Source organism: Odontesthes bonariensis, chromosome 13 (genome assembly GCF_027942865.1).
Source record: "Odontesthes bonariensis isolate fOdoBon6 chromosome 13, fOdoBon6.hap1, whole genome shotgun sequence".
NCBI classification, from domain to species: Eukaryota; Metazoa; Chordata; class Actinopteri; order Atheriniformes; family Atherinopsidae; genus Odontesthes; species Odontesthes bonariensis.
This window is the reverse complement of record NC_134518.1, coordinates 11,860,037-11,884,165: the sequence shown is the minus strand read 5'-3', so window position 1 is coordinate 11,884,165 and position 24,129 is coordinate 11,860,037. Positions and strand designations below refer to the sequence as shown.

At 42.1% G+C, this 24,129-nt stretch overlaps 3 protein-coding genes across 3 annotated transcripts; all 3 read right to left on the bottom strand.

Annotated features, from left to right (window-relative positions):
• Window positions 1-1,848: 1,848 nt before the first annotated feature.
• On the bottom strand, window positions 1,849-9,940 carry LOC142397546 (transmembrane protein 182-like). Its single transcript, XM_075480980.1, has 5 exons — window positions 9,610-9,940; window positions 8,159-8,282; window positions 7,755-7,853; window positions 6,599-6,736; window positions 1,849-6,296 (listed from the first exon to the last, which is right to left on the bottom strand). Exons 1-5 carry the CDS (start codon window positions 9,787-9,789, stop codon window positions 6,076-6,078), a joined length of 762 nt encoding a protein of 253 aa, XP_075337095.1. The 5' UTR covers window positions 9,790-9,940; the 3' UTR covers window positions 1,849-6,075.
• A 384-nt stretch (window positions 9,941-10,324) lies between these two features.
• LOC142397214 (sodium/hydrogen exchanger 2-like) lies at window positions 10,325-18,097 on the bottom strand. Its single transcript, XM_075480557.1, has 13 exons — window positions 17,854-18,097; window positions 16,142-16,364; window positions 15,574-15,814; window positions 15,243-15,493; window positions 14,922-15,139; window positions 14,639-14,835; window positions 12,290-12,379; window positions 12,083-12,153; window positions 11,815-11,949; window positions 11,601-11,697; window positions 11,355-11,483; window positions 10,964-11,030; window positions 10,325-10,653 (listed from the first exon to the last, which is right to left on the bottom strand). Exons 1-13 carry the CDS (start codon window positions 18,086-18,088, stop codon window positions 10,472-10,474), a joined length of 2,136 nt encoding a protein of 711 aa, XP_075336672.1. The 5' UTR covers window positions 18,089-18,097; the 3' UTR covers window positions 10,325-10,471.
• Window positions 18,098-22,236: 4,139 nt separating this feature from the next.
• Window positions 22,237-24,099, bottom strand: LOC142397213 (uncharacterized). The gene is made up of 2 exons (XM_075480556.1): window positions 23,780-24,099; window positions 22,237-23,239 (listed from the first exon to the last, which is right to left on the bottom strand). Exons 1-2 carry the CDS (start codon window positions 23,946-23,948, stop codon window positions 22,548-22,550), a joined length of 861 nt encoding a protein of 286 aa, XP_075336671.1. The 5' UTR covers window positions 23,949-24,099; the 3' UTR covers window positions 22,237-22,547.
• Between the last annotated feature and the right edge of the window lie 30 nt (window positions 24,100-24,129).

The following is a 24,129-nucleotide window of genomic DNA, read 5'->3' as shown; positions in this document are numbered from 1 at the left end:
AAAACATAAATCGATATTTGGTATGACCAGTCTTTACTTTTGCTGCAGAATGAATCTGGCACCGTTGAGGCACTATGTGACAGGTAAGAGTCTCAGCATAAAGTATATGGTCATTTGAGTGGCCACTTATCAAATTCAGTGGAGACATTTTACAACACAGCTATTTAAGGTGGAGAAAGATTGTTTTTAATGACAGCTTCTAAGATCTTTTTAGCTAAGAAAGTCACAGCCTCAGTGCAAACAAAGTGAAAAATGTCTGTAACTCATCGTAACTCAGACACTATTCATATCGTTAACCTTGTGTGTTTTGCCAGCAGTTTGTAATTTGCTGCAGTTTTGTCCCACAAGCTGATAATCTGATCTGCAGGTTCTTGGTCCAAAAGACAACTGCTTTCCAGGTTTCTGTGAAATTTATCGCTGTTTGTGGCCCTAAATTATACCTCCTGCTTGTTTTTGCAAGCCTTCCACCTACAGGCTTACACTTAAACTGATGCATAACATCATTGTTAAACTAGCATTGGATATGCGTGACATTTTGTTGCATAGTAATGTTTCTGCAGTGGTTAGCTCTCTTTAAACGATTGACGATTGACCACGTCACTTTAAAAATGGGCACACACCAGCTCTCTTCTACTTGGTGGATAAACCAGTCCAAAACAGTGGCACTATGTGATGGATAACCAGGAATGATACAACCACATAGTTACTAGCACTGGCAAATCAGTGAGTGCACGCCATAAATTGCACGTCATCTGTTTGTTTTTTATCTGTCATATGGTCATCTTGTTTCCGGGGATCAGAAATGGTCTGTTTCCTCGTGGCGAAAAATTCTCTAAGGATTTAAATTGAGCTCAGCTGTTAAGATATCCTGCTCAAGCTCCCCGCTAGTAGTTAAGTCACAATGTTCAGTCAGTTTTATCTGGATAGCCCAATTCCCCAAATTTGTCTCTGGCTTTACAATCTGGAATTGAGATATTATTTTTTCTATTGCTGTGGAAAAAGCCCTTGCAGATGTTAATGTCCCTCTCCAGCAGTTTTAATCCCCTTTAAGCTTATCTGGGTTCCTCAAGTTGTACATTTTGAGGTTTTTACCACGAGAAAAAAAGACTGTCACGGTCTCCTCTACTCTATGCAATAGCCAGTTTTTATTCTGGGATAATACACTTGTACAGGTTTGGACCAGAGAGCAATTCTCAAGAAGATGAAGCATAATTATACAACATTGCATGCAAGTGGAGGGGTCAGAATAGTAAAGTGTTCACTTTCTGTCTCTTTCAACAATATTAGAAATGCACTGCGTCTTGCTCAGCTGACAGCTCGCCGTAAAGCTGCGGCCGCTCCCAGTCTGCGACCCCGTGAGCCAAGAGAGTCACCGCTCAGTGCAGGAATGCGAGGACAGAGAGGGAGAGGCCTGATTATACTTGTGGTGTCTCCCAGATAAATGGTCAGGACAGCATTTGGGGGGGATTGCTCACTGCTGGGTTTTTTTTGTCAAATTTGCAAAGCTGCCTGCACAATGATGACTGCAAACCTGTGTCCTCACTGGTATTTTTTGATGGGACACTACACTGTCTCAAAATAAACCGTCATAGATCATAGTCTAAGAGACTAAGAGAATGTGATTTTGTGCAGTCACACCCATAGGCAAAACCCTCAGAGTAGCTTCTCCACCCAGCTCGTGCCGATTTATTTACACATTAGCTGTGTTTTCAACATGAAACGTGCAGGCTGTTTGACCGCGCCTTTTTGAGACTCGAGGTGGTGCTCTGAACATTCAAAGCAGCAATCCTAAGACATTGCATTGAAGGCTGATTTTGCTGGAGGGAGATTTTAACAGGGACGCCAATACAAATGACACCTTTTATTAACAGTGACTAAATATATTTCAAACATATTTGAAATAACTCAGTAATTCATGTAAAATATCACAACCACAGTTAACAACATCTTTGTATCTTCAGTCTCGAGCAGCAATGATCAGATGACTTTCAGCTTTTGATGGCTTTGGTATTATTATTAGTAGTAGTAGCATTACTCTGTGTTTGACAAAAGTCAGAGTTAGCATCAGTTGTGTATGTGCCATAACCGCCCTTTTTTCAAAAACATTGGTGCTACTGGACAGTTTGATCGCAGCATGGGAGTGTTTTTGTGTGTGTGAATGTGTGTTTTGATCGACGTGCTCTTTGAAGCAACTACAGAAACCCCCCCCCCATCACTCCTCAGTGGCGCAGATGAAAGCCAGTGTGTGTTTCCACACTGTGTCAGTTCCAACCATTGCAGAAAGGAGGGTGATTTTGCATTTTAGCGGTTATGACACAATCACAAGTTTCCTTTTTCCATCTTTATTGACATACCTGAAGAAAACAAAGGTTTGCAATAAGGATGGGGGTCTTTTTGTCTGTGTTTACCTCATCGTGTGTTTCTTCAGCTTTTGCTGCTATCAGTATTCTGATTTAAGCTGTGCAGGAGAGGGAAAAAAATCAGCCCTGGAGTTTGACACTCTGACTGGTTTGGAGGGGGCAGCTGGCTGGCCTGCTGTACACCAACCAAACCCACAAACAGCTGTTCATTTCTCAAAGCCCCCTTGACCCCCCACCCACAACCCCCTGTCCCAGCTGACCCTTTTTGTTTCCAGCCTATGCAGCCATTCCTGCTTCCCACCTCACTCTGCTGCAGCCCCTGCACTTTGATCGTGCTCCAAAATCAGGACAGGGTTTGTCACTTCCTACTCTATGGAGTCATTATTTGCTGCATCAAGAAAAAGGATTTAAAAAATAGCGATCAGTTGTTGTTGTTTTTAAGTATTAAGTGATTTAAAAAAAAAAATAAGGATAGCAAGTGGTTGAAAACTTAACATTGGTCTTATCTTTCCAGACAGTATTTCTGTAGCTTACACTCACTTATCTTGAACACGAATTTCGAAAGAAACTTCTGAGCTTGCTCTTTTTCATTTGTGTATAACCTATCACTAAACTGAATTTTAATTACAGTCTGTATATTATATATAATCACACTCTAGAGACAGTCTGCATGGGACCATTGTCTAGTTTGAACATCTTGTCCTGTTCGAGTTTTAACTGTCTCGCTGATAGTTTGACTTTATGCTGCAGAGTTAGCTATCCATGTGGAAGTTATCCCATCCAGTAAAACAGGCCCAGAGCATGATGCTACCACTACAGTTGCTGCAGGGTTCTTTTGGGCGGGACACTTTACCTTTGTTCCTCTAAACCAACCTCTGGTAAATTATTGCCAAATTATCCTTTGTGTCATCTCACTATAAAATGGAAGACTCTTCTTTGTCCAGTGTGGTCAGCAGCAAACCTCAGTCAAACTTGAAGACATGGGCTTTTGAGCAGGAGCCTCCCTCTGGGACAACGACCTCCCAGTCCATGACAATGTGAAATGTCTGCAAACAGTGACACGGGTGTTCTAGTGTTTTCCTTTTCAAGGAGGACCTTCATCCAGACCTTCTTAAAGTTTTTACAGCTCCTAATAACATCAACTTGTGTACTTCTGTTTTGACTTGGCTCCAAAAGACATTTCCGGCCAATATAAATCTATCATCCTCTTTCATAGATCTGCACTGAGCTCTATGGACTTTCATTGAGCTGTGGATTGGTCAATAAAACGAGTGCTGTTCAACACACCCTATTTATGTTGGCAGACCTACAGGCCGCAGTCAATCATGATCCCTAACAGAAGTGGCCTTGTCAAGTTGGCAACAACCAAACAGGGTGTTTTTGCTTTTCTTGCTTGTATGATGTCAGACAACCTATGATACAATAAATCTTTTGTGCATTTTTTTCTCTGTTGAATATGCATGCTCTATGATCATTTTGTCCTGAAAAAAAAAAAGAACAGTACAAGAAAATAATTAAAAGACCAATACAATACTGCCATGCAATTCATGTCTATAATGAGTGCACGGTCATGTGAAAGAGAAAGTACACCATCTGTAAATTCTAAGGTCACACGCATCACGACATTGTTAAAAAAGATTTTTTAAAAGCACCTGGTACTTATCACGTCCTGATATTAGGTAAATGTAACTTCAGCACAACAAAACGCAACATTACACCAAAATATTACCCATTCAACAAAAACTAAGGAAAATTGCACAAGCGCTGTTTGAAAACCAAGTTTAGCTTTACTGTTTATAAAGGAATTAAGATGGTAAGTCGCAGCCAGCCACTGCTATTCGTAAGCACTTGAATAAGTGATCCTCAGCAAGTGTGAGCACCTCTATAAAGCACAAGTTTAGTCAGTTTGCTGGTCTGGGGCATTCAGGTGTGTGTTAACATACAATGCCAAGGAGGAATGGCATCAGCACTGATCTCAGAAGTAACTACTGCTGCCCACCAATCCTGAAAGGGTTTACTTAAGTAGGGCTGGGCGAGTTAACTCGTTATTATCGCGTTAACGCATTAATTATTTAGCGCCGATAAATATTTTATCGCGCATTAGCATAGGTTTTATTATTTATTTTATTATTGTAAAAGTCTGTTGCTCACATGCTTTTATTTTGTAAAAGTCTGTTGCCGTCTTCTGCGGAACCGGAAAAGAAAGTAATTGGCGGATCCACCAAACATGGAGAAGGGTACGGAACTTTTACTCGGCCATTTTCATTTTAAAGTTCTTACAGACGGCGGAGTCGACAGAACCAAAGTCATCTGTAAACACTGCCAAGTTGAATTGCCTTATCACCGTAGTAGTTCCAGTTTAAAATATCACTTAAAGGCAAAACACACAACTGATAGCAGCAAGTCATTCAAGGAAACAGACAGTGGAGCGAGGCTTCTACATAAAAACTACATAAAAATGCTGATGTTAAAAGTGTGTTTGCACAACAAATGTTATGGCACTTTCATTCATATGGCAGCACATTTAAAATAAAACTAAATGCTTAAAGCTATACACTACTTTTGAATTCATTTTTGGATTTTGCATACAAATGCGATAATTTGTGATTAATCAGGGAAATCATGTGATTAATTAGATGAAAAATTTTAATTGTTACCCAGCCCTACTTAATAGCTACAGCTCAGACTCTACAGGCCTCAGTTCGCATGTTAAATTACTAAGTCCATGACAGTACAATTAGAAAAATACTTTTTTGCAGGAGAAAGCCTCTTCTCTCTAAAAAGAACATGGCAGCACAGCTTAGTTTTGTAAAGTTGCATCTGAACAAACCACAAGACTTCTGGAACAATGTCCTTTGGACAGATGAGAGCTCAATACAAAGCAGTGTATTTGGTGAAAACAAAACACAACTTATCAATTGAAACTCCTCATACCAGATGTCAAGCACAGTGGTGGAGGGGTGATAATTTGGGCTTGTTTTGCAGTCATTGAGTCCACCATGAACTCCTCTGTATGCCAAAGTATTCTAGAGTCAAATGTGAGGCCATCTGTCCGACAGCTTTAGCTTGGTTAAAACTGGACCATACAACAGGACAATGATCCCAAACACAGCTGCAAATCTACAGCAGAATGTCTGAAAAAGAAAAGAATCAAGGTTGTGCAATGACGGAGTCAAATTTCAGACCGCAACTAGATTGAAATGCCGTGGTGGGACCTTAAGAGAGCTGTGCATAAATGAATGCCTGGCAACCTTGATGAGCTGAAGCAACATGAATAAAGAGTGGACCAAAATTTCTACATAGCGATGTAAGAAACTGATAACATCATACAGCAAACAACTACTTTAAGTTATTTCTGCTATAGGTGGTTCTACAAGCTGTTCAGTCATGGGGTGTACATAGTTTTTCTCACACTGCTTCTGCATTTTGGTTTAGTTTTTACTCAATGACTAATGATACAGTGCAAGAAGTCATATAGTGTTGTTAATCTGAGGTAGCACTTACCAAATTTTAAGACTTGATAAGGATCCTGTGATTTTTATTATGTCCTCTTACTTGAAACCTTAGAATTTACAGAGGGTGTACTTTCCTTTATCCGACTGTATGTAAACAATTTGCCAACCCGAACTGTATGTCCTGCAAGCGTCCTGCTGAGTCTCAGTGCAGGATAGGAAAAAAGTCATTTCTTTTCTCTCCTGCTGGCCGTGCGAACAGCTCACTTGCTGGCACCCAGCGCACGGCCCACCAGCATGAAGACCAACCCAGAGACGAGCTCCAGAGGCACGCCAGCCGCCGCCACCATGAATGACAGGCCATAAAACACCGAAACCTGTGCATTTGGGCATGTTTCTCCCCTCTCCTGCAGAATGTAGCGCTTCACATCCACTACCTCCATCCACAGTACGTAGAGCAGGATCATGAACAGGAACAAGCAGGCTGTGGAGAACACAGAGAGAATGAGAAAGACAAGGAGACAAAGATGGAGGCTCCACTGTTACCACTGTAGCAGTGTTTACACCTGCCGTTGTCATGCTGACAGCTCTGCAGCGTGACATCTGCTGCACTTTGTGTTGTGTTTGTCATGTAACTGGCATGAACAGCTGATAGCAGCAAGGCTGCAGAACATGTGTTCAAAACATTCACCTTATCCCCAGCTGGCAGGATACATTTCACACTGCAGACACCAACTCCGCTCACTACCAACTCCACACATGCACATAAAGTGGTCTATATTTTACCAGCAGCGATGAGGAAGGCACCGCCCAGCTTGTATAGTTTGTGGCTGATGAAAGGAACACCACAGAGCAAGAGGAAGCCTCCAGTCAGAGCTGAGACCAGCCCGAAGATTATCAGCACGGTCCAGAAACCCCGAAATACTGCAAGAAACACAAGCAGGATTGTAGGAATTCAGAGGTTTTAGCAACTGTTGAATCAATAGTTTGAGATGATGAGAAATATATATTTTTTTTCTGCTTTCTTGCCAAAAGTCAAATAAAGATATAAACTTATATATATACAGACAAGTACAGGAAGGTCCTGACTAAATGTGTGCAAAAAGGCAACACTTGTAGGGGGAAAAAAATGCAAAAGAAACCCCAGAAGAACTACTTTTCCCGCAGGATGTAATCAGACTGTGTCTGCATGGGTGCACATTTGAGCGTCAACTGGTGTAGAAATCATAAGCACTTGTCCACAGAGTTGTGGAATAACATGAAATGGTCAGATGAGTCATCTTTCAACATATTTTCGACAAGTGTGTGAGTGCATGTGCAGAACACACTATGAGAAATGCACAGAACTGAATGGTCTCCAACCCCCGCCTCATTCAGCAATTGTGATGCTGAAGAGGGATCACTGTAAACTTAGAGCTAAAGTCTATGCTCTGACTACAGGAAAACTGGGAGGTATTGATGTATTAAATGAATATGACAGAGATATTGATCTTCTCATCAAACTCTCTTGAAGACGTTTTTAATTTATTTCCTAAGAAATTCAAACTATTCCAAAGTATGAAGGAGGTTCTATAGAAACAGACAAATATTTTCATATCTTTTTTGCTTATTGCTCAGTCAATAGATATAAGATTCTATAGATATTTGTGACCGGCAACATGGTCCTTTAATGTGATTTGGACATTTATGTGGAAAATGAATCACAAAGAAAATATGAACCAAAAGACTCCATAATAATCCAACTAACTCAATCATTGTAGGTATAAACAATTATACAGTGAGACCGGTGGTTCTGCCTTCATTCCGAGTATGCATATTTGATGTTTTATGTCATCTCATCCCAATATTTCTGAATAATGTCAAGGGACAAATTGTAAATTGTACCTGTGTGTAGTTGCATGCATGTGTGTGCACACAAAAAGTCTTTGTGACTGTGAACTACCTGCAGTAGCATCATAAGTTGGATGAGGAACTTGTCCAAGTGCAACTGGTAGCGGGAAGAGGTAACCATGGATGCAAACCTTGGACTCCGGCTGGTTGGCTAGGATTCAAAGGGGAAATGTGAAAGAAAATGTCAAAGCGAAGTTTAAAAACCTAAAAATGATCACATGGCTGTAAAAAAAAAGTTGCATGTAATATTTGATTAAGAGAAAAATTAGACAATTAAGGCCTAAGAAACCCGAAAACAGATAAAAATGGCATGGATTTTTATCAATAGGGATGTTATTCTTTCCAACACTTGTGAGCATGTCAATCCGGCCACGGTGCAGGCCGTGTGACATGCAGTCCCAACTTCAAACAAAACAGTTGAGCGGCCTCAATGGAAAGAAAGTTTTGCCCACATACTGAGAAGAGTGGCCAGGATGGCGTGTGTTGTGGGCTCCACCTGAAACACACAGCGCCAAAAAAAGCCCTCGTGGTGCAGAGTGAGGGACGGAGGCGAAACATTGGCTGCTTTTTCAAACTGGATCTAAAAGAGAAAAGAAGGGGACAGATTGACATCACAGGAACAGACACTAAAACGTCTAAAGATGGATGTTTTCTCATTTTCTGTCAACACATGTCTGTAAAAGCAGCTCTGTGTGATTCTGTTCTTCAGTGGTGCCCCGGCATCAAACGTGGTTCTGATTATGGCCTGCTGCTCTGTGAGGTTTTCTAGGGGGAACTTATGAACACGCATGAGCGATACTCTCCACTCGCTTGTCAAAAATATGATTGATGGTGCTGAATAACACAACAACTTTAATCATCCTCTTTTATTGAAAATGAAAGACTTTGTTGGGCTGTGATGTTACAGAGGAGTTCGCAGGGGGATTAGCCTTTATGAATATATCCCTTTGTGAACTTTCACACAAATGCTGCATGGGAGAATAAACTGGAAGATTAAAGGGGTACTTTGCTCATTCTTCAGTTGACTCGTCATGGGGAGTCTGACTCAGTCTGTGAAGGCGGTTGTATAATGGTTCCCGAGGAGCTTTGTTGAGCTGAACCCTGAGGATATCTTTGCTTGGAGAGCTACTTTTAGATTTGAAAAGCTTATTTTACAGTTGGCAGTGCAGATAGTGGACCAGGATTAATATATGGAACACACTTGGCTCAGGATGCGTAGTTGGTGCACCGCTGCAGTTTAGACTGAAATATCACAACAGCTGCATGGATTTCTATGACATTTTATACACATATTAATGGCCCCCCAAGTATTACATATCATTATAGTCTTGGCTGTACCTCCTTCTTAAAGCTAATCAGCAGACATGCTTAGTCCACACATTAAAGAAGGATGATAGACACTGTAAACATGCCTGCTGGATGCCTGGGGTAGCTTGTTGATTTTAGCGTTTAGCTAGTTTCACATCCACCACACTCAGGATAATGTTTTCCTAACAAACAGACTGCGTTACAAACTGTGGGTACGGAGTTTGACAGAATTAGGTGTTTGTCAAGCAGAGAGGTTTATGTTTTGGTTACACAACGGTAACGGTAAGATCCTACTTTTTGGTAAGATCCTACTTTTTGGAGCCAACCCCTCCTGTAGTAGTTCTTGCCTGCCTCTTCCAACACTAAATGACTTCATTAAATCTTTAGATATCGTAAAGGGGCATAGTTTACACAACATCTGATCAGGTTCCACATTTTTCCTTTTTGTGGTAATTACACGACTTTTTAGGATTAAAGTGCTGTGCCTCTTTTATTTGTGTAAATAGAGGTCAGCCACCAATTCTTTCAGCAATCAGTCAGATCAGTATTTGTGTTAGTGAACACAGGCATTTTGTGTGTGCACACATGTTATGCCCTACCTTTGCTCCATTGGCATCTGTGTCCTGTGTCAGTGACAGTGTAGTTTGAGTGGGCCATGTATATTGTCCACAGTCGTCGCTTGCTACCAGCCAGTAGTCTGTACCAAAGGCCAGCAGGAAACACAGGGTCCCCGCTACCCCAAAAATCCCTCCAGTCAAGGCTGCAGCTCCCACTCTCATGACTCCAGCCTTAAACCTTCTTTAAAATATCCTTGTCCTGAGCTCTAAGTATTCAGGTCCTCACCAGTGTCTCACTGTGAGACCCTCTGCCAAACTTCTGTCTCAAAGACAAAAACAGTCAGGCCGTCCCAGCCACTCCCTGGCACGCTGGGAGCTGCGAGTAAAAGAAGTTGCAGTAACTGAGGAGGTCAGACGTGGGGGACAGGAGTTATTTTGGGAGGCCGTAAGCCTGCCCTTGTCAAATTACCAGTGGGTGTGCTGAGCATTTGTAAAGGAAACAAGGAAGAAGAGGGACTGTGTGTGAGCATGCTTCTAACGTGGACAATGGTTATAACTATTTATGGCTGCAAGGCATTTCTAACTAGGCGTCACTGTTGCAGAGCCGCATTGAAAATGAGTTAGACTGATGATGCAAATAACGCTTAAACCTTCACCAGAGCAGTTAAAGAGGTGAAACATGGAGCACATGAGAGCTTTATTGTAGCTGGCAAACACTCAAGATTACACAGCCGTTTCATCCATTTTCACATTTTCAATCGGGAGATGCCCTTAAAATTGCTGAAGCCGTTCATCAACGCTGTCTTGCACATCACAAAATATGGCTAAAACAATAGGAGGTTCATATTATTTCATCAGTCAATGCTCTTTAAACTCTCTCTTTCCCTCTGACTGTGTGTCTCCATTACTGTTTCTCGCTCTCCAAATTAAAGCTGAGTTGTTTCTTTGGGACTCTCTCGACCGGTGCCTGGTCCTGTGGAGAAACCTGATCCTGTAAAGCAGGCGTTGGATCCGCTGACCAAGTCTGAGTCAAGGCTGTCGGGACCACAGAGTCCAGGTACGCCTGTCTTGGGCTTGTGGAGCACACTGCAAGGAGAGGAGAGGACAAAGTGATGTAGAGCTGCTCAGTACTCCTATGCTGTGTCGTCTTTGTTAGCCCGAGAGAGACAAATGTAGAGTCGTGCTGAATGAAAGCAACACTTTTACAAACTTTATGACCTCCAGCTCGTTTATTTAGAGTTTTTTCAGATACAAACAGAAAGAAACGCAACACATGAATGCACCAGAACTAGGTCTTGTGTGAAGGTCGATAACTTGACAGGGTTGCACTTGTGTTTAACTTCATGCGTTTAGCGTATGATCTCAGCATATGGCGTTAATGGAATTCCTGTAATACCTGTATGAGATCGGCTGAGTCCTGTTCTCCCTCTGTGTGACTCACGGAATTCTCCATCATCATCCGCCTGTCACGATGGAAATACAGAGTGAAGCAGCCAAGAGGACACTCTCCAGTCTGAGTTTGACACTCCAAAATCCAAAAACTTAAAACCCATACTGTCTGAATTTTACTGTTAATTGAGCTCATCACGACACGAATATTTTATATTATAACAATTTTAGAACGTCATGCTGCAATTTTTTTTACAATTTTAAAATAAAACCACCAAAGAAAAAAAGAGTGAATTCCCTCCATCGGTTGCTCAAATCAGTTGCTCTGATTTGAGTCAAGAATCCAAGAGGTTGCACCTGTCTTACAGACTGCGTTTGTGTGAGTTTGCATGCAGTACCTGTGGCCAGTGTGTATTCGTATTATACGTGTATCTGTCTCCAACACTCTGGTGTCTGTGAAGTGGCCTCTGAGGCCTCTCCATGGCGATGTCCTGGTGCAGGGAGTGTCTGCTGTATGCTGGTCTCTGCTGGAGTCGGATTGGACGGGCTTTATTGTGCATGCTCCACAGTCTTTTATATTTTCATATTACATTGCTATGTTGGTTGGGTGGAAACAGGAGTAGAAAAAGAGGTTTTAGATGTACCTTGTTGTTAAAGGTTTGAAGATTTCTGGAGAGAATGCGCCTGATGCTGTCCATCTCCTCTGGCAGGAGGGGTCGGCTGTGAGGGCGAGGATCTACTCTGAAATCAGAGTTTAACTCTTTCAAACAAACGTTGTAGTGAGATATTCTTAAAAACTTGAGACTCGAATCAGGATCCACCAGCACAATGACATCAGGTGCGAAAATGATTTCCTACATTGGAGGTGCCTCCTCTACTCCTCTCTGCTCCCTCCTCTCGAGCTCCTCGTAGACTCTGAGGATGCTGGAGCGAGCTTGGTGATGCTCACGAATCAGAAAACGCCGAAGGTACCTCTTGTTGAAGTGCTCAAACCTCACACACAGACGCAGACCAAAATGCATTATGACAAGATAATGAGGCATTTGCTGCCACCTACTGGTGAGTTTAGGTTGTGTTTTTTGGGGAAAACATAAGGAGAAGGAAAAGTGAAATGAGAAAAACTAACTTGTCTTTCCAGTAGTGCTGCCCCCAGTACCCAACCACATCTTCTATCCCTGCCAGCAGGTGATCTATGAGCTGAAAACAGACATTAACTGTAGCAGCCCATCACCTGTTTACCAGTTTGGATTCAATATGCAAATCATGTCTCTGTGCCATCATTTGTGTTTCTAAATTCAGTCATTTCACCAGAAAACTGGTGTCTGTTTCTCACCCTGCTGTGGATCTCCTCACTGACAGTAGGCAGAGCTCTCTTCTTCCTCTTCACATCCAAAAGCTCAACCAGAGGCTTTATGGTCATTCCCTTTAAAAAGAAACAAAAAAACAAAACAAATAAACAAATAAAACCAAAAACTAGCCCATGAAGTAATGAGGCTTTTTATACTGAAGACAAAAAGAAGTACACTCTCTAAAATTCTAATATTTTGTGTTTCAGAACAGAACAACAAAAATGATTTTGCCCTAACAAGGTCTTCGAAATTAGATTACTAAAACCCCAGAAGAGCAACACATGACATATTACACTGTGTGCCATTTATTCAAAAAAAATAAAATAAAATTTGTGATTTGTGATTTGTGAAAATTTGTGAAAAACTAAGTACAGCCCTACTGGTTTCCTATGTATTAAAGGGATAGTTTGCGTCTTTTGACATGAAGCTGTATGACATCCCATATTAGCAATATCATTTATTAAATTTGAGTTACTGTGTCCTGTGAGCAGAGTTCCAGCCTCGTTTTGGCGTTGACGAAGGTAGTCCAGCTAGTTGGCTGGGGCCACAAAAATAAAGCATTTTGCTTGTCAAAACAATATGCGTTCAAAAGAGTAATACATTTGCATCACAAAATCGTTCATCCAGAAAAAGTCAGACCTCACAATCGCTTGGCGCTATTTTCTTTCCCTTCATATCAATGCATACAGCCACCTGCCGATAGTCGTACCTGTTACTGTGTTTACTGCTCGGTCTGCACTTCAGTCTGCACATGGCCTGTAGTGATATGAAGGGAGAGAGAAAATAGCGCCAAGCGATTGTGAGGTTTGACTTTTTCTGGATGAACGATTTTGTGATGCAAATGTATTACTCTCTTTATTTTTGTGGCCCCAGCCAACTAGCCGGACTACCTTCGTCAACGCCGAAACGAGGCTGGAACTCTGCTCACAGGACGCAGCGGGAGGTAAGTCAAATTTAATAAATGATATTGCTAATATAGGATGTCATACAGCTTCATGTCAAAAGAGGCGAACTATCCCTTTAAGATGACAAAAAGCAGCTTGGTGCTGCTATTCAAAAGCACTCGATTAAATCATCCTCAGTTAGTGTGAGCACCTCTATAAAAGCAGAAGTTTTGTCAGTTTGCTGGTCTGGAGCATTCAGGTGTGTTAACACAATCCCAAGGAGGAAAGACATCAGCCATGATCTTAGAGAAGCAATTGTTGCTGCCCATCAATCTGGGAAGGGTTGTGAGACCGTTTCAAAACAATTTTTTTGTAGAATTTCATTCTACAGAGTGAAAGATTATTCACCAGCGGAAAATATTCAAGACAGCTGCCAATCAACCTGGTGGGCATCCCAGCAAGTTCAGTTTGTGCAATGCTCTTAAAAACTATGAAAAGAAAACAAAAACAAAAAGAAACAAGAGCTACATCTCAACATCTCAGACTCTACAGGCCCCAGTTAGCATGTTAAATGTTAACGTTTATGACAGTACAATTAGTATGGCTTGCTTGAAAGGTTTGCAGGAGAAAAAGAACATAGCAGCACCGCTTAGGTTTGCAAAATTGCACCTGAACAAACCACAAAATTGTCCTTTGGATAGACGAGACCAAAGAGGAGATGTTTGGTCATAATGCACAATATCATGTTTGGTGAAACCAAACACAGCATATCAGCACAAACACCTCATACCAACTGTGAAGCACGGTGGTGGAGGGGTAATGATTTGGGCTTGTTTTGCAGCCACAGAACCTGGACATCTTGAGTAGACCATGAACTCCTCTGTATGCCAAAGTATTCTAGAGTCAAATGTGAGGCCATCTGTCTGGCAGCTAAAGCTTGGCTGAAACTGGGTCATCAACAGGACAATGGTCCCAAACACAGCAGCAGATCTACAGCAGAATGTCTGACAAAGAACAAAAATCAAGGTTGTGTAACAACGGAGTCAAATTTCAGGCCGCAACTAGATTGAATTGCCCTGGTGGAACCTTAAGAGAGCTGTGCATCAATGAATGCCTGAAAATCTTGATGAACTGAAGCAACATTATAACGACAGAAGGACCGAAATTCCTCGACAATGATGTGAGAGGCTAACAGCATCATACAGAAAACAATTAATTCAACTTATTGTTGCTAAAGTTGGTTCTAAAGGTTAGTGAATCATTGGAATTACTAGTTTTACCTACACCGCTTCTGAATTTTAGCCTAGTTTTTCGATTTTTCGAGAAGTTATGACAGTGTAATAAGTAATTTGTTGTTCATCCTGTGTTCCCTCACATGAAACCTTTACATTTACAGATGGTGTACTTTTTTACATGAACTGCAGTTCACATGACATGACACTTTCCCACCTGTACAAATACAGTGAAGAGAATGACCACGATGGTTGTTGTGATGAAGAGTCTTTTCTTTGGGAAGTCGTCAATCAGGAAGACCAGGGAGAAGCAGATGGCTCCTCTTAGGCCACCGTAGGCGATGATAAACTGGTCTCTGAAGGTCACGGTGTTCCTCCGAAGCTTGTTCACCACAGCGGTCAGCAGGAGAACCCCTTACAAGCAGTTAAAATATGTGCACTGGTGATCTTGTGATGGTCAGCAGCTGGTTTGAAGTGCAGGGAACTCTTTTTAAAGCTACCTGTGGCCCTCCAGACGAGGCAGAGCAGCAGTGTGGAGCAGACAAAGGGCCAGCTCCACATATGGATATCCTGTATGGTGGACACACCCAGGAAGATGAAGATTAAGGTTTCACTCACGCTGCTCCACATCTTTAAGAAGTACCGGATGCTGGTGTTGCTCTGCTCCGACACGTTAGCTTCCACATACTGCTTCATGGTCATAGCACAGGTTACAATACTACAGGAAAGACGGGAAAACAAGAGCAGTGACACAGTAAATTAGACCAGAATAATGGCAAAATGTGGTCTTTGGAATTAGTTTGATACTCAGTAGCGCTCACGCCACGATGCCAGAGAGGTGAAGCATCTCAGAGGTCAGGTAAGACAAGTAGGAATAAAGGAAGACAAAGAGCGGGGCGATGACTTGGGCTTTGAAGGTGAATCTTGAGGTGAGGGCCGCCACCAGGCCAAAGAAGAGGCCTACGAACAGTCCTCCCAGGCCCACCACCACCACTCTGCAGCCCCCCAGCATCACATCCAGCCCCGACACTGACGGCAGGCGCAGGAAGGACTCAAACAGTTTGTAGAGCACCTGAGAGGAAAAGACATTTTTTAACATGCTTTTTTGTATCTGGGAAAACCTGGCTGGACACATGCCACTTAAGCCCTCACCACTGTGACGGCATCATTGAGCAGTGACTCTCCAAACACCAGGATATGCAGCTGTTCGTTGACATGCATTTCTTGGAAGACCGAGAGCACGGCCACCGGGTCGACGGCGGCAATCAAAGAGCCAAACAACAGGCAGTGGAGCAGAGACACGTCTCCCAAAGAGCTTGGAGCCAGCAGGCAAACACCGTACAGGGAGAGGCCAATGCCCAGAACGTTCCATAAGGTCCCCAGCACTGCATACCTGGAAGTGTACAACACAAAACCAACTGGAATGATCCTGCTTCATGATGTCAGAAGGATGCATCACCATTTGAGTCCAGGGCTCTCCAATGTAACTCTTCTATTCTTGTCTTTTTTTTTTTTTTTCAGGAGACTTGACCAGAGACTGTAAACTATGCACAAACGTGTTATCAAACAGTTCCGTATTTACACATACGGCAGACGGTGTCAGCATTTAGTTGGAGCCTCGTTATCCTGCCACATTTTAACATTGGATCATAGTGTGTCATATCATCAAACAGATGCATGAAAGACACGGGAGAAGATCAAGCATTTAACATCTACCAACCAGAGGATGGTACCAAGGTTTTCAAAGAACAGCCTCCCCGGCAGGAAGTATCCGGCATCTAAGACGATGGGTGGGAGCAGAAAGAGGAAGAAAGCATCAGCGCTCAGAGTCGGGGGAGCAGAGTGTCGGACCCCGTAGATCACCCCTCCAACGAGGAGGCCAACCATGATGAGGACGCAACTCTCTGGGACAACTCCTGGGACTCGACCTGACCAGTGGAAACCTGAGATGATGAGGGGAAAATAAACAGATCAGGGCGGTTGGAGAAGAGGGACATTCTGTTTCATTGTGTTGGTGAGATGAATATTTGGACTTTATTTCATCACTTTATGTATGTTTTTAAAAGCTCAATATTCATTCCGACTTAAATGACCTGCATTTCAGCCCTTTCATTGTGTCTTTTTAAGTTTTAATCTGCCAAAGGCTTCTTCATCTTTTTCACCCCATTGGTATCGCAGAATATTCTAATCACCATCAGATGACATAGATCTGACCTATGGAGCATTACCAGTGACTTTGTACTGTAGTATGAATACTGACGAGGAAGGTCTGAGGGCCAAAATGTGGATGAAATGTCTTTATTTTCTATTTTTGAATTTGTCTCATATCAGCAAATTCCTGGGGTCCTTGCCATGTTGTACTTGATCTATATTACATTCACAATGTTTGCATGTGGCAACTCAGGAGCACAACTGCTGTAGTTTTAAAAGTGAACTGTTTTCCTATTCTTGCTGAATATTGGTTTTCAGTTGTTTGGCGCTTTGTTGTATCTTTTTTCTTTCTTTCTTTCTTTCTTTTTGTTCCCAAATGCAGCACTTCTTTTCAGTATGTGACAGCTCTGGACATGTTTAGCAGCCGTTTACTCCTTTCTTACTGTCTTTTCTTTTCTGTAGCATACTTTGGGACAAAACATGGATATACTGTTCAGAATAAAGGGTTCCTTCAGAGATGTGCGAGTTGCCAATGTCGTTTACACAAATTCCCCACCATGATATGCAGATGCCCTATTAGTTTTTCCACAAGCGTTTTCCTCTTCTAAGGTGACAGAGTTTGTTTTTGATGCATAACGGCCAGGTTCTCTGAATCTTTTAAAGATGTTGTCTATTGTAGATGATGAAATACCAAAATTATTCACAGTGAAAAATATTAGTCTTAAACTGTTGAACTATTTGCCCACACGATCTTTACATAAAGTGGTGACCCCCTCCCTTTCTTGGGATGCTGTTTTCCTCCCCAATAAGATTACTGACCTCTTTTCTGTTAACCTAATTAGCTCTGAGATCTTTAAACTATTTTTCTTTATCATTGCACAGCATCTCAATTCTTTTGTTGCTCCTGTCTCAACTTCTTAAAATGCATTGCTGACATCAAATTAAAACACCGTCATCTATATTTCCTGAATCAAAACAATCCTTAGTTTCAATATGCTGCCTCTATTCTGTATTCAATTAAATGAGTTTACGTAATTTATGGTTCAAATATTCTTTTAATGTACATTTTCCACAGCATCTTTTTTGGAAAGGGCACTGTAAATGAATAATAGAAATGTGACCAAGAGTTAAATAAGTTTATTTATGTTAAATATAGGCTACAATCAATATATTTAATTCATTAAAGGTTTCAAACACATAATAACATCTGAACACTTGTTGCGCCATAGCAAAAGGTGGCTGCTCATGTATCAGCAGAAGCACAGTTGAGCCTAGGCTTACCCAGCTTGGCAAGAGAGGCCAGCATGATCCACAACACGATCTCAAAGGGAGCCTGCACATGATGGTAGTCCACGCTGAACACCCTCAGAGCCATGGGCAGATCCACAGACAGGCCACTGTCACTGCGGTTTAAGCCCGGCAAGGGGGGCAGGTTGTGGAGCTGATGCTGCTCATCAGCCATTGATCCCAACAGAGAGGCAGAGAGGAGCAGAAGAAGACACCACAGAGCAGCCATCCCGCAGCCATGCTGGGACAACAAGAGGGAGAGAATTGGACAGGGGTTAGAGAGATAGAGGGAGGGCCAGCGGCACGCACACATACACAAAACGGCCTGAACACAACTCATGCAGCTGCTAATGTGCACAGGAATCCCTGAGCTAGCAATGACTCCCCACACACAGACACACACACACACTCGCAGTCATTCTTCCATCATTTTAAAGGAATAAACTGATTTACATTAATACCCTGAATCCTTCCTTTAACCTGACCATGACTGCTACCAACCACATGTTAACCTAAACCTTCGCCCATGTCTTAAATATTAATGATTCAATGTTTGTGGACTTTTTGTTTCCAAAATGTGAAAAATACAAACTAACCTCTAGGAAACAAAAAAAATACAGTAGCTATTGCGTCTGAGGCCAACACATTAAAAAAACAATACAAAATGCTCCCTTAAAGTGAAACGTTTCCAACATTCATAGACACTCTGCTTCACCACTACAAACAAAACCTAATCAGCCTCACACTCAGCGACCTTACATTGTACCGACATACCAAAGACCTCAACATTTCACAGGTTAATTAAGTGATGTACATCATAAATACACGCACATGTGGTGATGGGCAAGTCTTGAGCTCTGATATTGAAACATAGGGGAACAACATGTGTAGAAAGTGTCGGAAAGACTACAGGGATCTAATTTTCAACATTTGCCTCATGTTGTAACAGTCAAGCTTAATTTGTTGTAAACTGCTGTCTGCTGCAGCAGACATGATTTGTAACACCCTGTTTCAACATTGTGAATATGGCATGTTGTGATTATAGAAATGATTCAGATTACACAGAGTTACACATATCTCGACTTGCGGCAACAATGAGGTTTTTACCATGACCAATGAAAATCGAGCATTTCAGACAGAAAGGGGCAAGACATGCCGCTGCAATATAAAGCATGACAAAATAACAATGTGTTATCTAAATATCAACACAAGCCAGCCTGTTACATTAGACACATTCTTTAGATGTGATTTGAATCTCTTTGAATTACTTTTAAAGTCAATCTATATGACTTGTTGTGTCTTTTGTTCTTTTATTTGAATGTTTGTCTTCTTTTTTTACACCCTTATAAAAGCCTGAATAAAAAAGTGAAGACATCTTCAGTTAAAAAGACATTTCCCCTTAATCATAAGGTGACTGTTGGGGTGGTAAAACTCCAACCTTTGCCATTTTTGAAACTGTAACACATTGACTTTGATGGCCCAGCTCCTTACTTAGCGCCAGCCATTCAGTCTTAGTGGTGGCCTGAAAACCCCTGAGTGAGCATACAGGACAGTTTCCTCACTCCAAATGATAGTGTTGTGTGTTAGTAGACCCTTTAATACAAATGCAATGTGTGACATAATGTTATAAGAGTGTTGTAAAGTAACTTTGGTATTATACTAAGATGATGTGATCAAGTCACCACCATGAATTCCGAGTAGTTTTCCAGTAGCTCGCAGGGATTTTGATTGGATTCCTCCATCTCCCAGGGTTAAATTAAAAGTGTTCCTGCTCTTTGTCGTTGCATTCAATTTTAAGATTAGCTTTTCTTAATAACCTCAGAATTACCTGCCATAATCTCTACAGATGCCATCTCTAATCCATTAATTACAGGGAAACCTTTGGTGAATCTTCGTTTTCCATCTTTTTGCAGAGACGGGCAAAGCGCCTTAGGCTTCCAAAAGATTGTTAGTACATGTTAATGGATCATCATCACCCTCACTGCTGGAAACCAGGGTATGAGGATTTGTGCTTCCCAGGTTACATATTAAACTTAAACAGGCAAATCCATCATGACTGAAGATTAATGCTCTGTCGGCATAGCTGGGACTTACGGTGATCTGGAGGTAGCTTTGAAAGAACTGCTGTTAGCGTTCATGCACATGAATAGTCAGAGTGGTGGAAGTAGCTGACCTGAATCCTGCTAGGCTGAGTATACACAGGTTCTGATCAAAGCAAGACATGCAAGTGCAAGTCCAACCGCCTACAGCTGAACACCTCCAAGACCAAGGAGATGGTGGTGGACTTCAGAAGGAAGAAACCACAGCTCCAACCTGTGTCCATCGAGGGGGTCGATGTGGAGGTGGTCAGGTCAATAAATATCTGGGGCTGCAGCTGGATGACAGGTTGGACTGGTCAGCAAACATAGACTCTGTACACAGGAAAGGACAGAGCCGTCTGTACTTCCTGAGAAGGCTGGGGTCCTTCAACATCAGCAAAAAACTGCTGCAGCTGTTCTACCAATCTGTGGTGGCCAGTGTCCTTTTCTACGCTGTGGTTTGCTGGGGAGGTAGCAGCAAGAAGAGGGACTCTGCCCGACTGGACAGACTGGTGAGGAGAGCTGGTTCAGTGGTGGGCACAGAGCTGGACTCTCTGGTGACTGTGGCAGAGAGAAGGACCCTGGACAAACTGCTGTCCATACTGGACAATCAATCTATCTATCTATCTATCTATCTATCTATCTATCTATCTATCTATCTATCTATCTATCTATCTATCTATCTATCTATCTATCTATCTATCTATCTATCTATCTATCTATCTATTCTACTTTATGCTAACTGCACACACCGACTCATTAAAACTCATCTGGTTCTTGTCAGGTGTTAAAGTGAGGTCAATTCAAACTCAGACAAACAACAATGCATGTCATTTTAAAGTTTTTTTACTGAACAAAAACCAAGCCAAAATGTGGAAGCCATGTATGAAAACAAATGAAGCACATCCCTGCTGCTTCCAAAGCAATTAAGAGGCCAAGTAGCAGCCAGGTGCTACTAATCAAATACACTCGATTAACTGATCGTCGGTAAGTGTGAGCGCAACACAATTCCAAGGAGGAAAGACATCAGCAATGATCATAGAGAAGCAAATTGGGGCTCCCCGTCGATCTAGGAAGGGTTATAAGGTCATTTCCAAACTATTTGGAGTCTGTTGTTCTACAGCGAGAAACATTATTCACAAGTGGAAAACATTTTGGCTCAAAACAGACAGTTCCCAGTGGTGGATGTCCTTGCAAGTTCACTTCAAGGTCAGACTGTGCAATGCTCTTAAAAACTGCCAAAAAACCCACAAGAGCTGCGACTCAGACTCCGCAGGCTGCAGGTTAAATGTTAAAGTTCATGACAGTACAATTAGAAAAAGACTGAACAAGTATGGCTTGTTTGGCAGGGTTGCAGGAGAAAGCATCTTCTCTCTAAAGAAAAACATGGCAGCGCAGCTTAGGTTTGCAATGTTGCATCTGAACAAACCACTTCTGGAACAATGTCAAGAAGTGGGGGGGGGCAACATTCCTCCACGATGTGAGACTGAAAACACCATACTGCAAATGATCGATTCAAGTTATTGCCGCTGAAAGTGGTTCTGTAAGCATTGAAAGATGTGGTGTACTTAGTTTGTCACACAGCTTCTGCATTTGACTTAGTTTTTGTAAGAAAAAAATAAATCACATTAACACAGTCTGATATGCCGTGTGTTATTGTTCACTGTATTTATGTAATCCAGGATCCATGTTGAGTATCCGATGGGTTTCATTTTGTCTTTTGTATTCGGTTTTGACTGTGCATTATAGCAAGAAAACGTGGTGGGGTGAGACAAAGAATGAGCACAACTCTGCAGTTTGAATCAGTTTGAGACTGTCGCTGAAATCAGAGCTTTGAAATTGAATTCATTTAACTTATCTCTGGGAAAATCCAACATATCCTGACAGGGTTTGTAGTTTTATGATATATGTGGTTTGAACTGTAGCACTTAAGATGTCTGTAATGTCTATATTTCACGCCATACATCATCTCATTATCTCTGGTGTATTTTTGATAAATATGAAACTCTAAATATTAAATATTCAATCTCCTTGTTGGTGTGGTCATCTTTAGTTTTTCTGTGGGCACAAACATGGCCCTTTATGATAGGTGATTGGATCAGCCCGGCTCTCTTTATGTGGTGGTTATTCAAGAAAGATAATCCGTATGGATGAAATTTCTTCCTCCCTTTTTTTTTTACACCACGCTGCAATGTATTCTGCATGACTTGAGGAAGTAAATGTGTAAGCTTAGCAAGCCGACGAGGAGGAAAATGAATGGAGGAACAGCAAGATAAAAAGAAAAGAAAAAGCAGAGGCTGGATTACAACTTGTTTAATATAAAAAGGACTTTACACCTTCACCTATAATGTCAGTAAAATACACAAGTGCATGTCAGGTAAATTCATGGTGGTGCAGTACCAGAATCAAACAGCAGATGGCGTATGGAAGCAGCTATTTTCTTTTGAGGAATCATTTCATTAAGTAAATAAGGCATTGCATAAAAATAGCACTGAAACAATGAAATGCACTTGTTTTCATATCACAGTTACGTCAATATGTGGGCATGTGTTAACTGTGTTAACTGGGAAATGCAGAGGCAAAAACAGCTGGGTTGAGCATTATGTTTTATTACTTTGGCAGGATGTTTCCTTGCAGATGTGGACCGTCCGGCTCTGAAATCCTCAGCACTGGGGAGCTGAAATTTGATGAGCAGGGAACTAAGTTATGCGTGCTCAAATAACTAATTTTATTGCTGCTGTCCCCTCCTGGTTCTTCTTCCAAACTGCCCTCAAGTGAGTTGGGCCCCTGCGGCGGCGGCACCAAGCCGTGCAGGAGGCTGTTCTCCAGGTGGGAGTTACATCGAGCTAAGTTGTCAGTCAGATGCTGCATGTAAACCTCCTCCAGCTGCTTCTCCAGTAGCCCATTCAGCACTGAGTTGGACATGGGCTCCAGCTGTGATCCGGGTAGATCCAGGCTGATGTTCTCACTGGCCCCCATGACCAGATAACCCTGGTCTGGACAGGATGAAACCGCATCAGTGGGGAGTTCTTTGAAGGCGTCTGGTCGATGCCTCACCTCGGCAGCAGGAGGCTGAATGGGAAAGCCAGGAGGACTGACGGTGGCTCTCAGTGGGTTGTGTGCGATGCGACCTGAGTCGGCCACCTGCAGGTCTGGATACTGCTCCAGGAGGCTGCAGTCTTCGATACAAACAGGAAGTAGGACAGCTACAGGAGAACACCTGGGGATCAAGAGGCCTGGAGCCTGAGGCCCCAGTCTCAGTCCTTGGACTTGGCTGGGGTCTTGCACTTCCTGGTTTGGCCCTGCGTACCGAAAATACACAGTATCATTCAAATGTTGGTTGTTACATTTAGTTTGCTTTGAGATTTTCTTTCCAATGTAAAATTGAATTCTTCGGAGTTACTCATTACCAGTGGTCGATTCGTCCCCGAGTTAGGGCTATTCTGTGCAATCCTGTTGAATTATGTCAGCTAAAACAGGCTCGTGTTTTACTCTAAAATAATACATTTAGTGTCAAATGTACAAAATACGATGTTCAAAACTACTGCTGACATGAATCAATCAACATTTATTCTTAGTTTGGTTAAATAATCAGTCAACGTCAGACTAGTATTCTCTCCATGGGCGACTCTTCACCCATAGATAAAATGAACCTAGCATTGCGTAAATGCACTCATAAGATTGTGTCTGACAAAAGGGGAAGCATCTTAGAGTGAACCAAGGGAGCTAGAATTTAAGATAAAGTTACTGCATGAAGCCAGTACAGAAAGTTTTCTTTTTTTTTCCTACATCAGACTGTACTTTGAACATTTTAGTCTTGTTATAGTGATGAGATCGTTTACCTTCTTCAGCGGAATTTATCTGCTGGTTTGCAGAGCGTGAGTCAGGGAGAGTACAGTCGAGCGGGTCAGCACAATGAGCGCTTGTCTGATGTCTCTTTCGCTTGGAAGCGGTGGCAAACTTTCTCTCCTCCCTGTAACGCAGTAATCTGAGAAACCCTTCAGCCAACATGTCACCTGGAGCTCTCCTCTCTTCTCCTGCTTCTTTTTTACTCCCTTGTTACTTCTTGTAAGTGCTGTCTGTAAGTACTCATGGCACTGCGAAAATTGAAAATGTAACTCCTCTGCTCTTCTGCTCTGTTTCACTTCTGCATCTGAGAACTTGCCCCTCCACCACCCAGCGCTCACTTCCT

Coding starts and splice junctions, on each gene's coding strand:
- LOC142397214 (XM_075480557.1), bottom strand. CDS start 18,088: ATGGCTGCTCTGTGGTGTCTTCTTCTGCTCCTCTCTGCCTCTCTGTTG. Junction 15,815..16,141: donor AACCTTGGTACCATCCTCTG/GTTGGTAGATGT, acceptor GTACACTTCCAG/GTATGCAGTGCTGGGGACCT. Junction 11,031..11,354: donor CGAATACACACTGGCCACAG/GTACTGCATGCA, acceptor CCATCGTGACAG/GCGGATGATGATGGAGAATT.
- LOC142397213 (XM_075480556.1), bottom strand. CDS start 23,948: ATGTTGGCTGAAGGGTTTCTCAGATTACTGCGTTACAGGGAGGAGAGA. Junction 23,240..23,779: donor GATAAATTCCGCTGAAGAAG/GTAAACGATCTC, acceptor TTCGGTACGCAG/GGCCAAACCAGGAAGTGCAA.
- LOC142397546 (XM_075480980.1), bottom strand. CDS start 9,789: ATGAGAGTGGGAGCTGCAGCCTTGACTGGAGGGATTTTTGGGGTAGCG. Junction 8,283..9,609: donor CAGATGCCAATGGAGCAAAG/GTAGGGCATAAC, acceptor TTTCTCTTTTAG/ATCCAGTTTGAAAAAGCAGC. Junction 6,737..7,754: donor AACTTATGATGCTACTGCAG/GTAGTTCACAGT, acceptor TGTTTCTTGCAG/TATTTCGGGGTTTCTGGACC.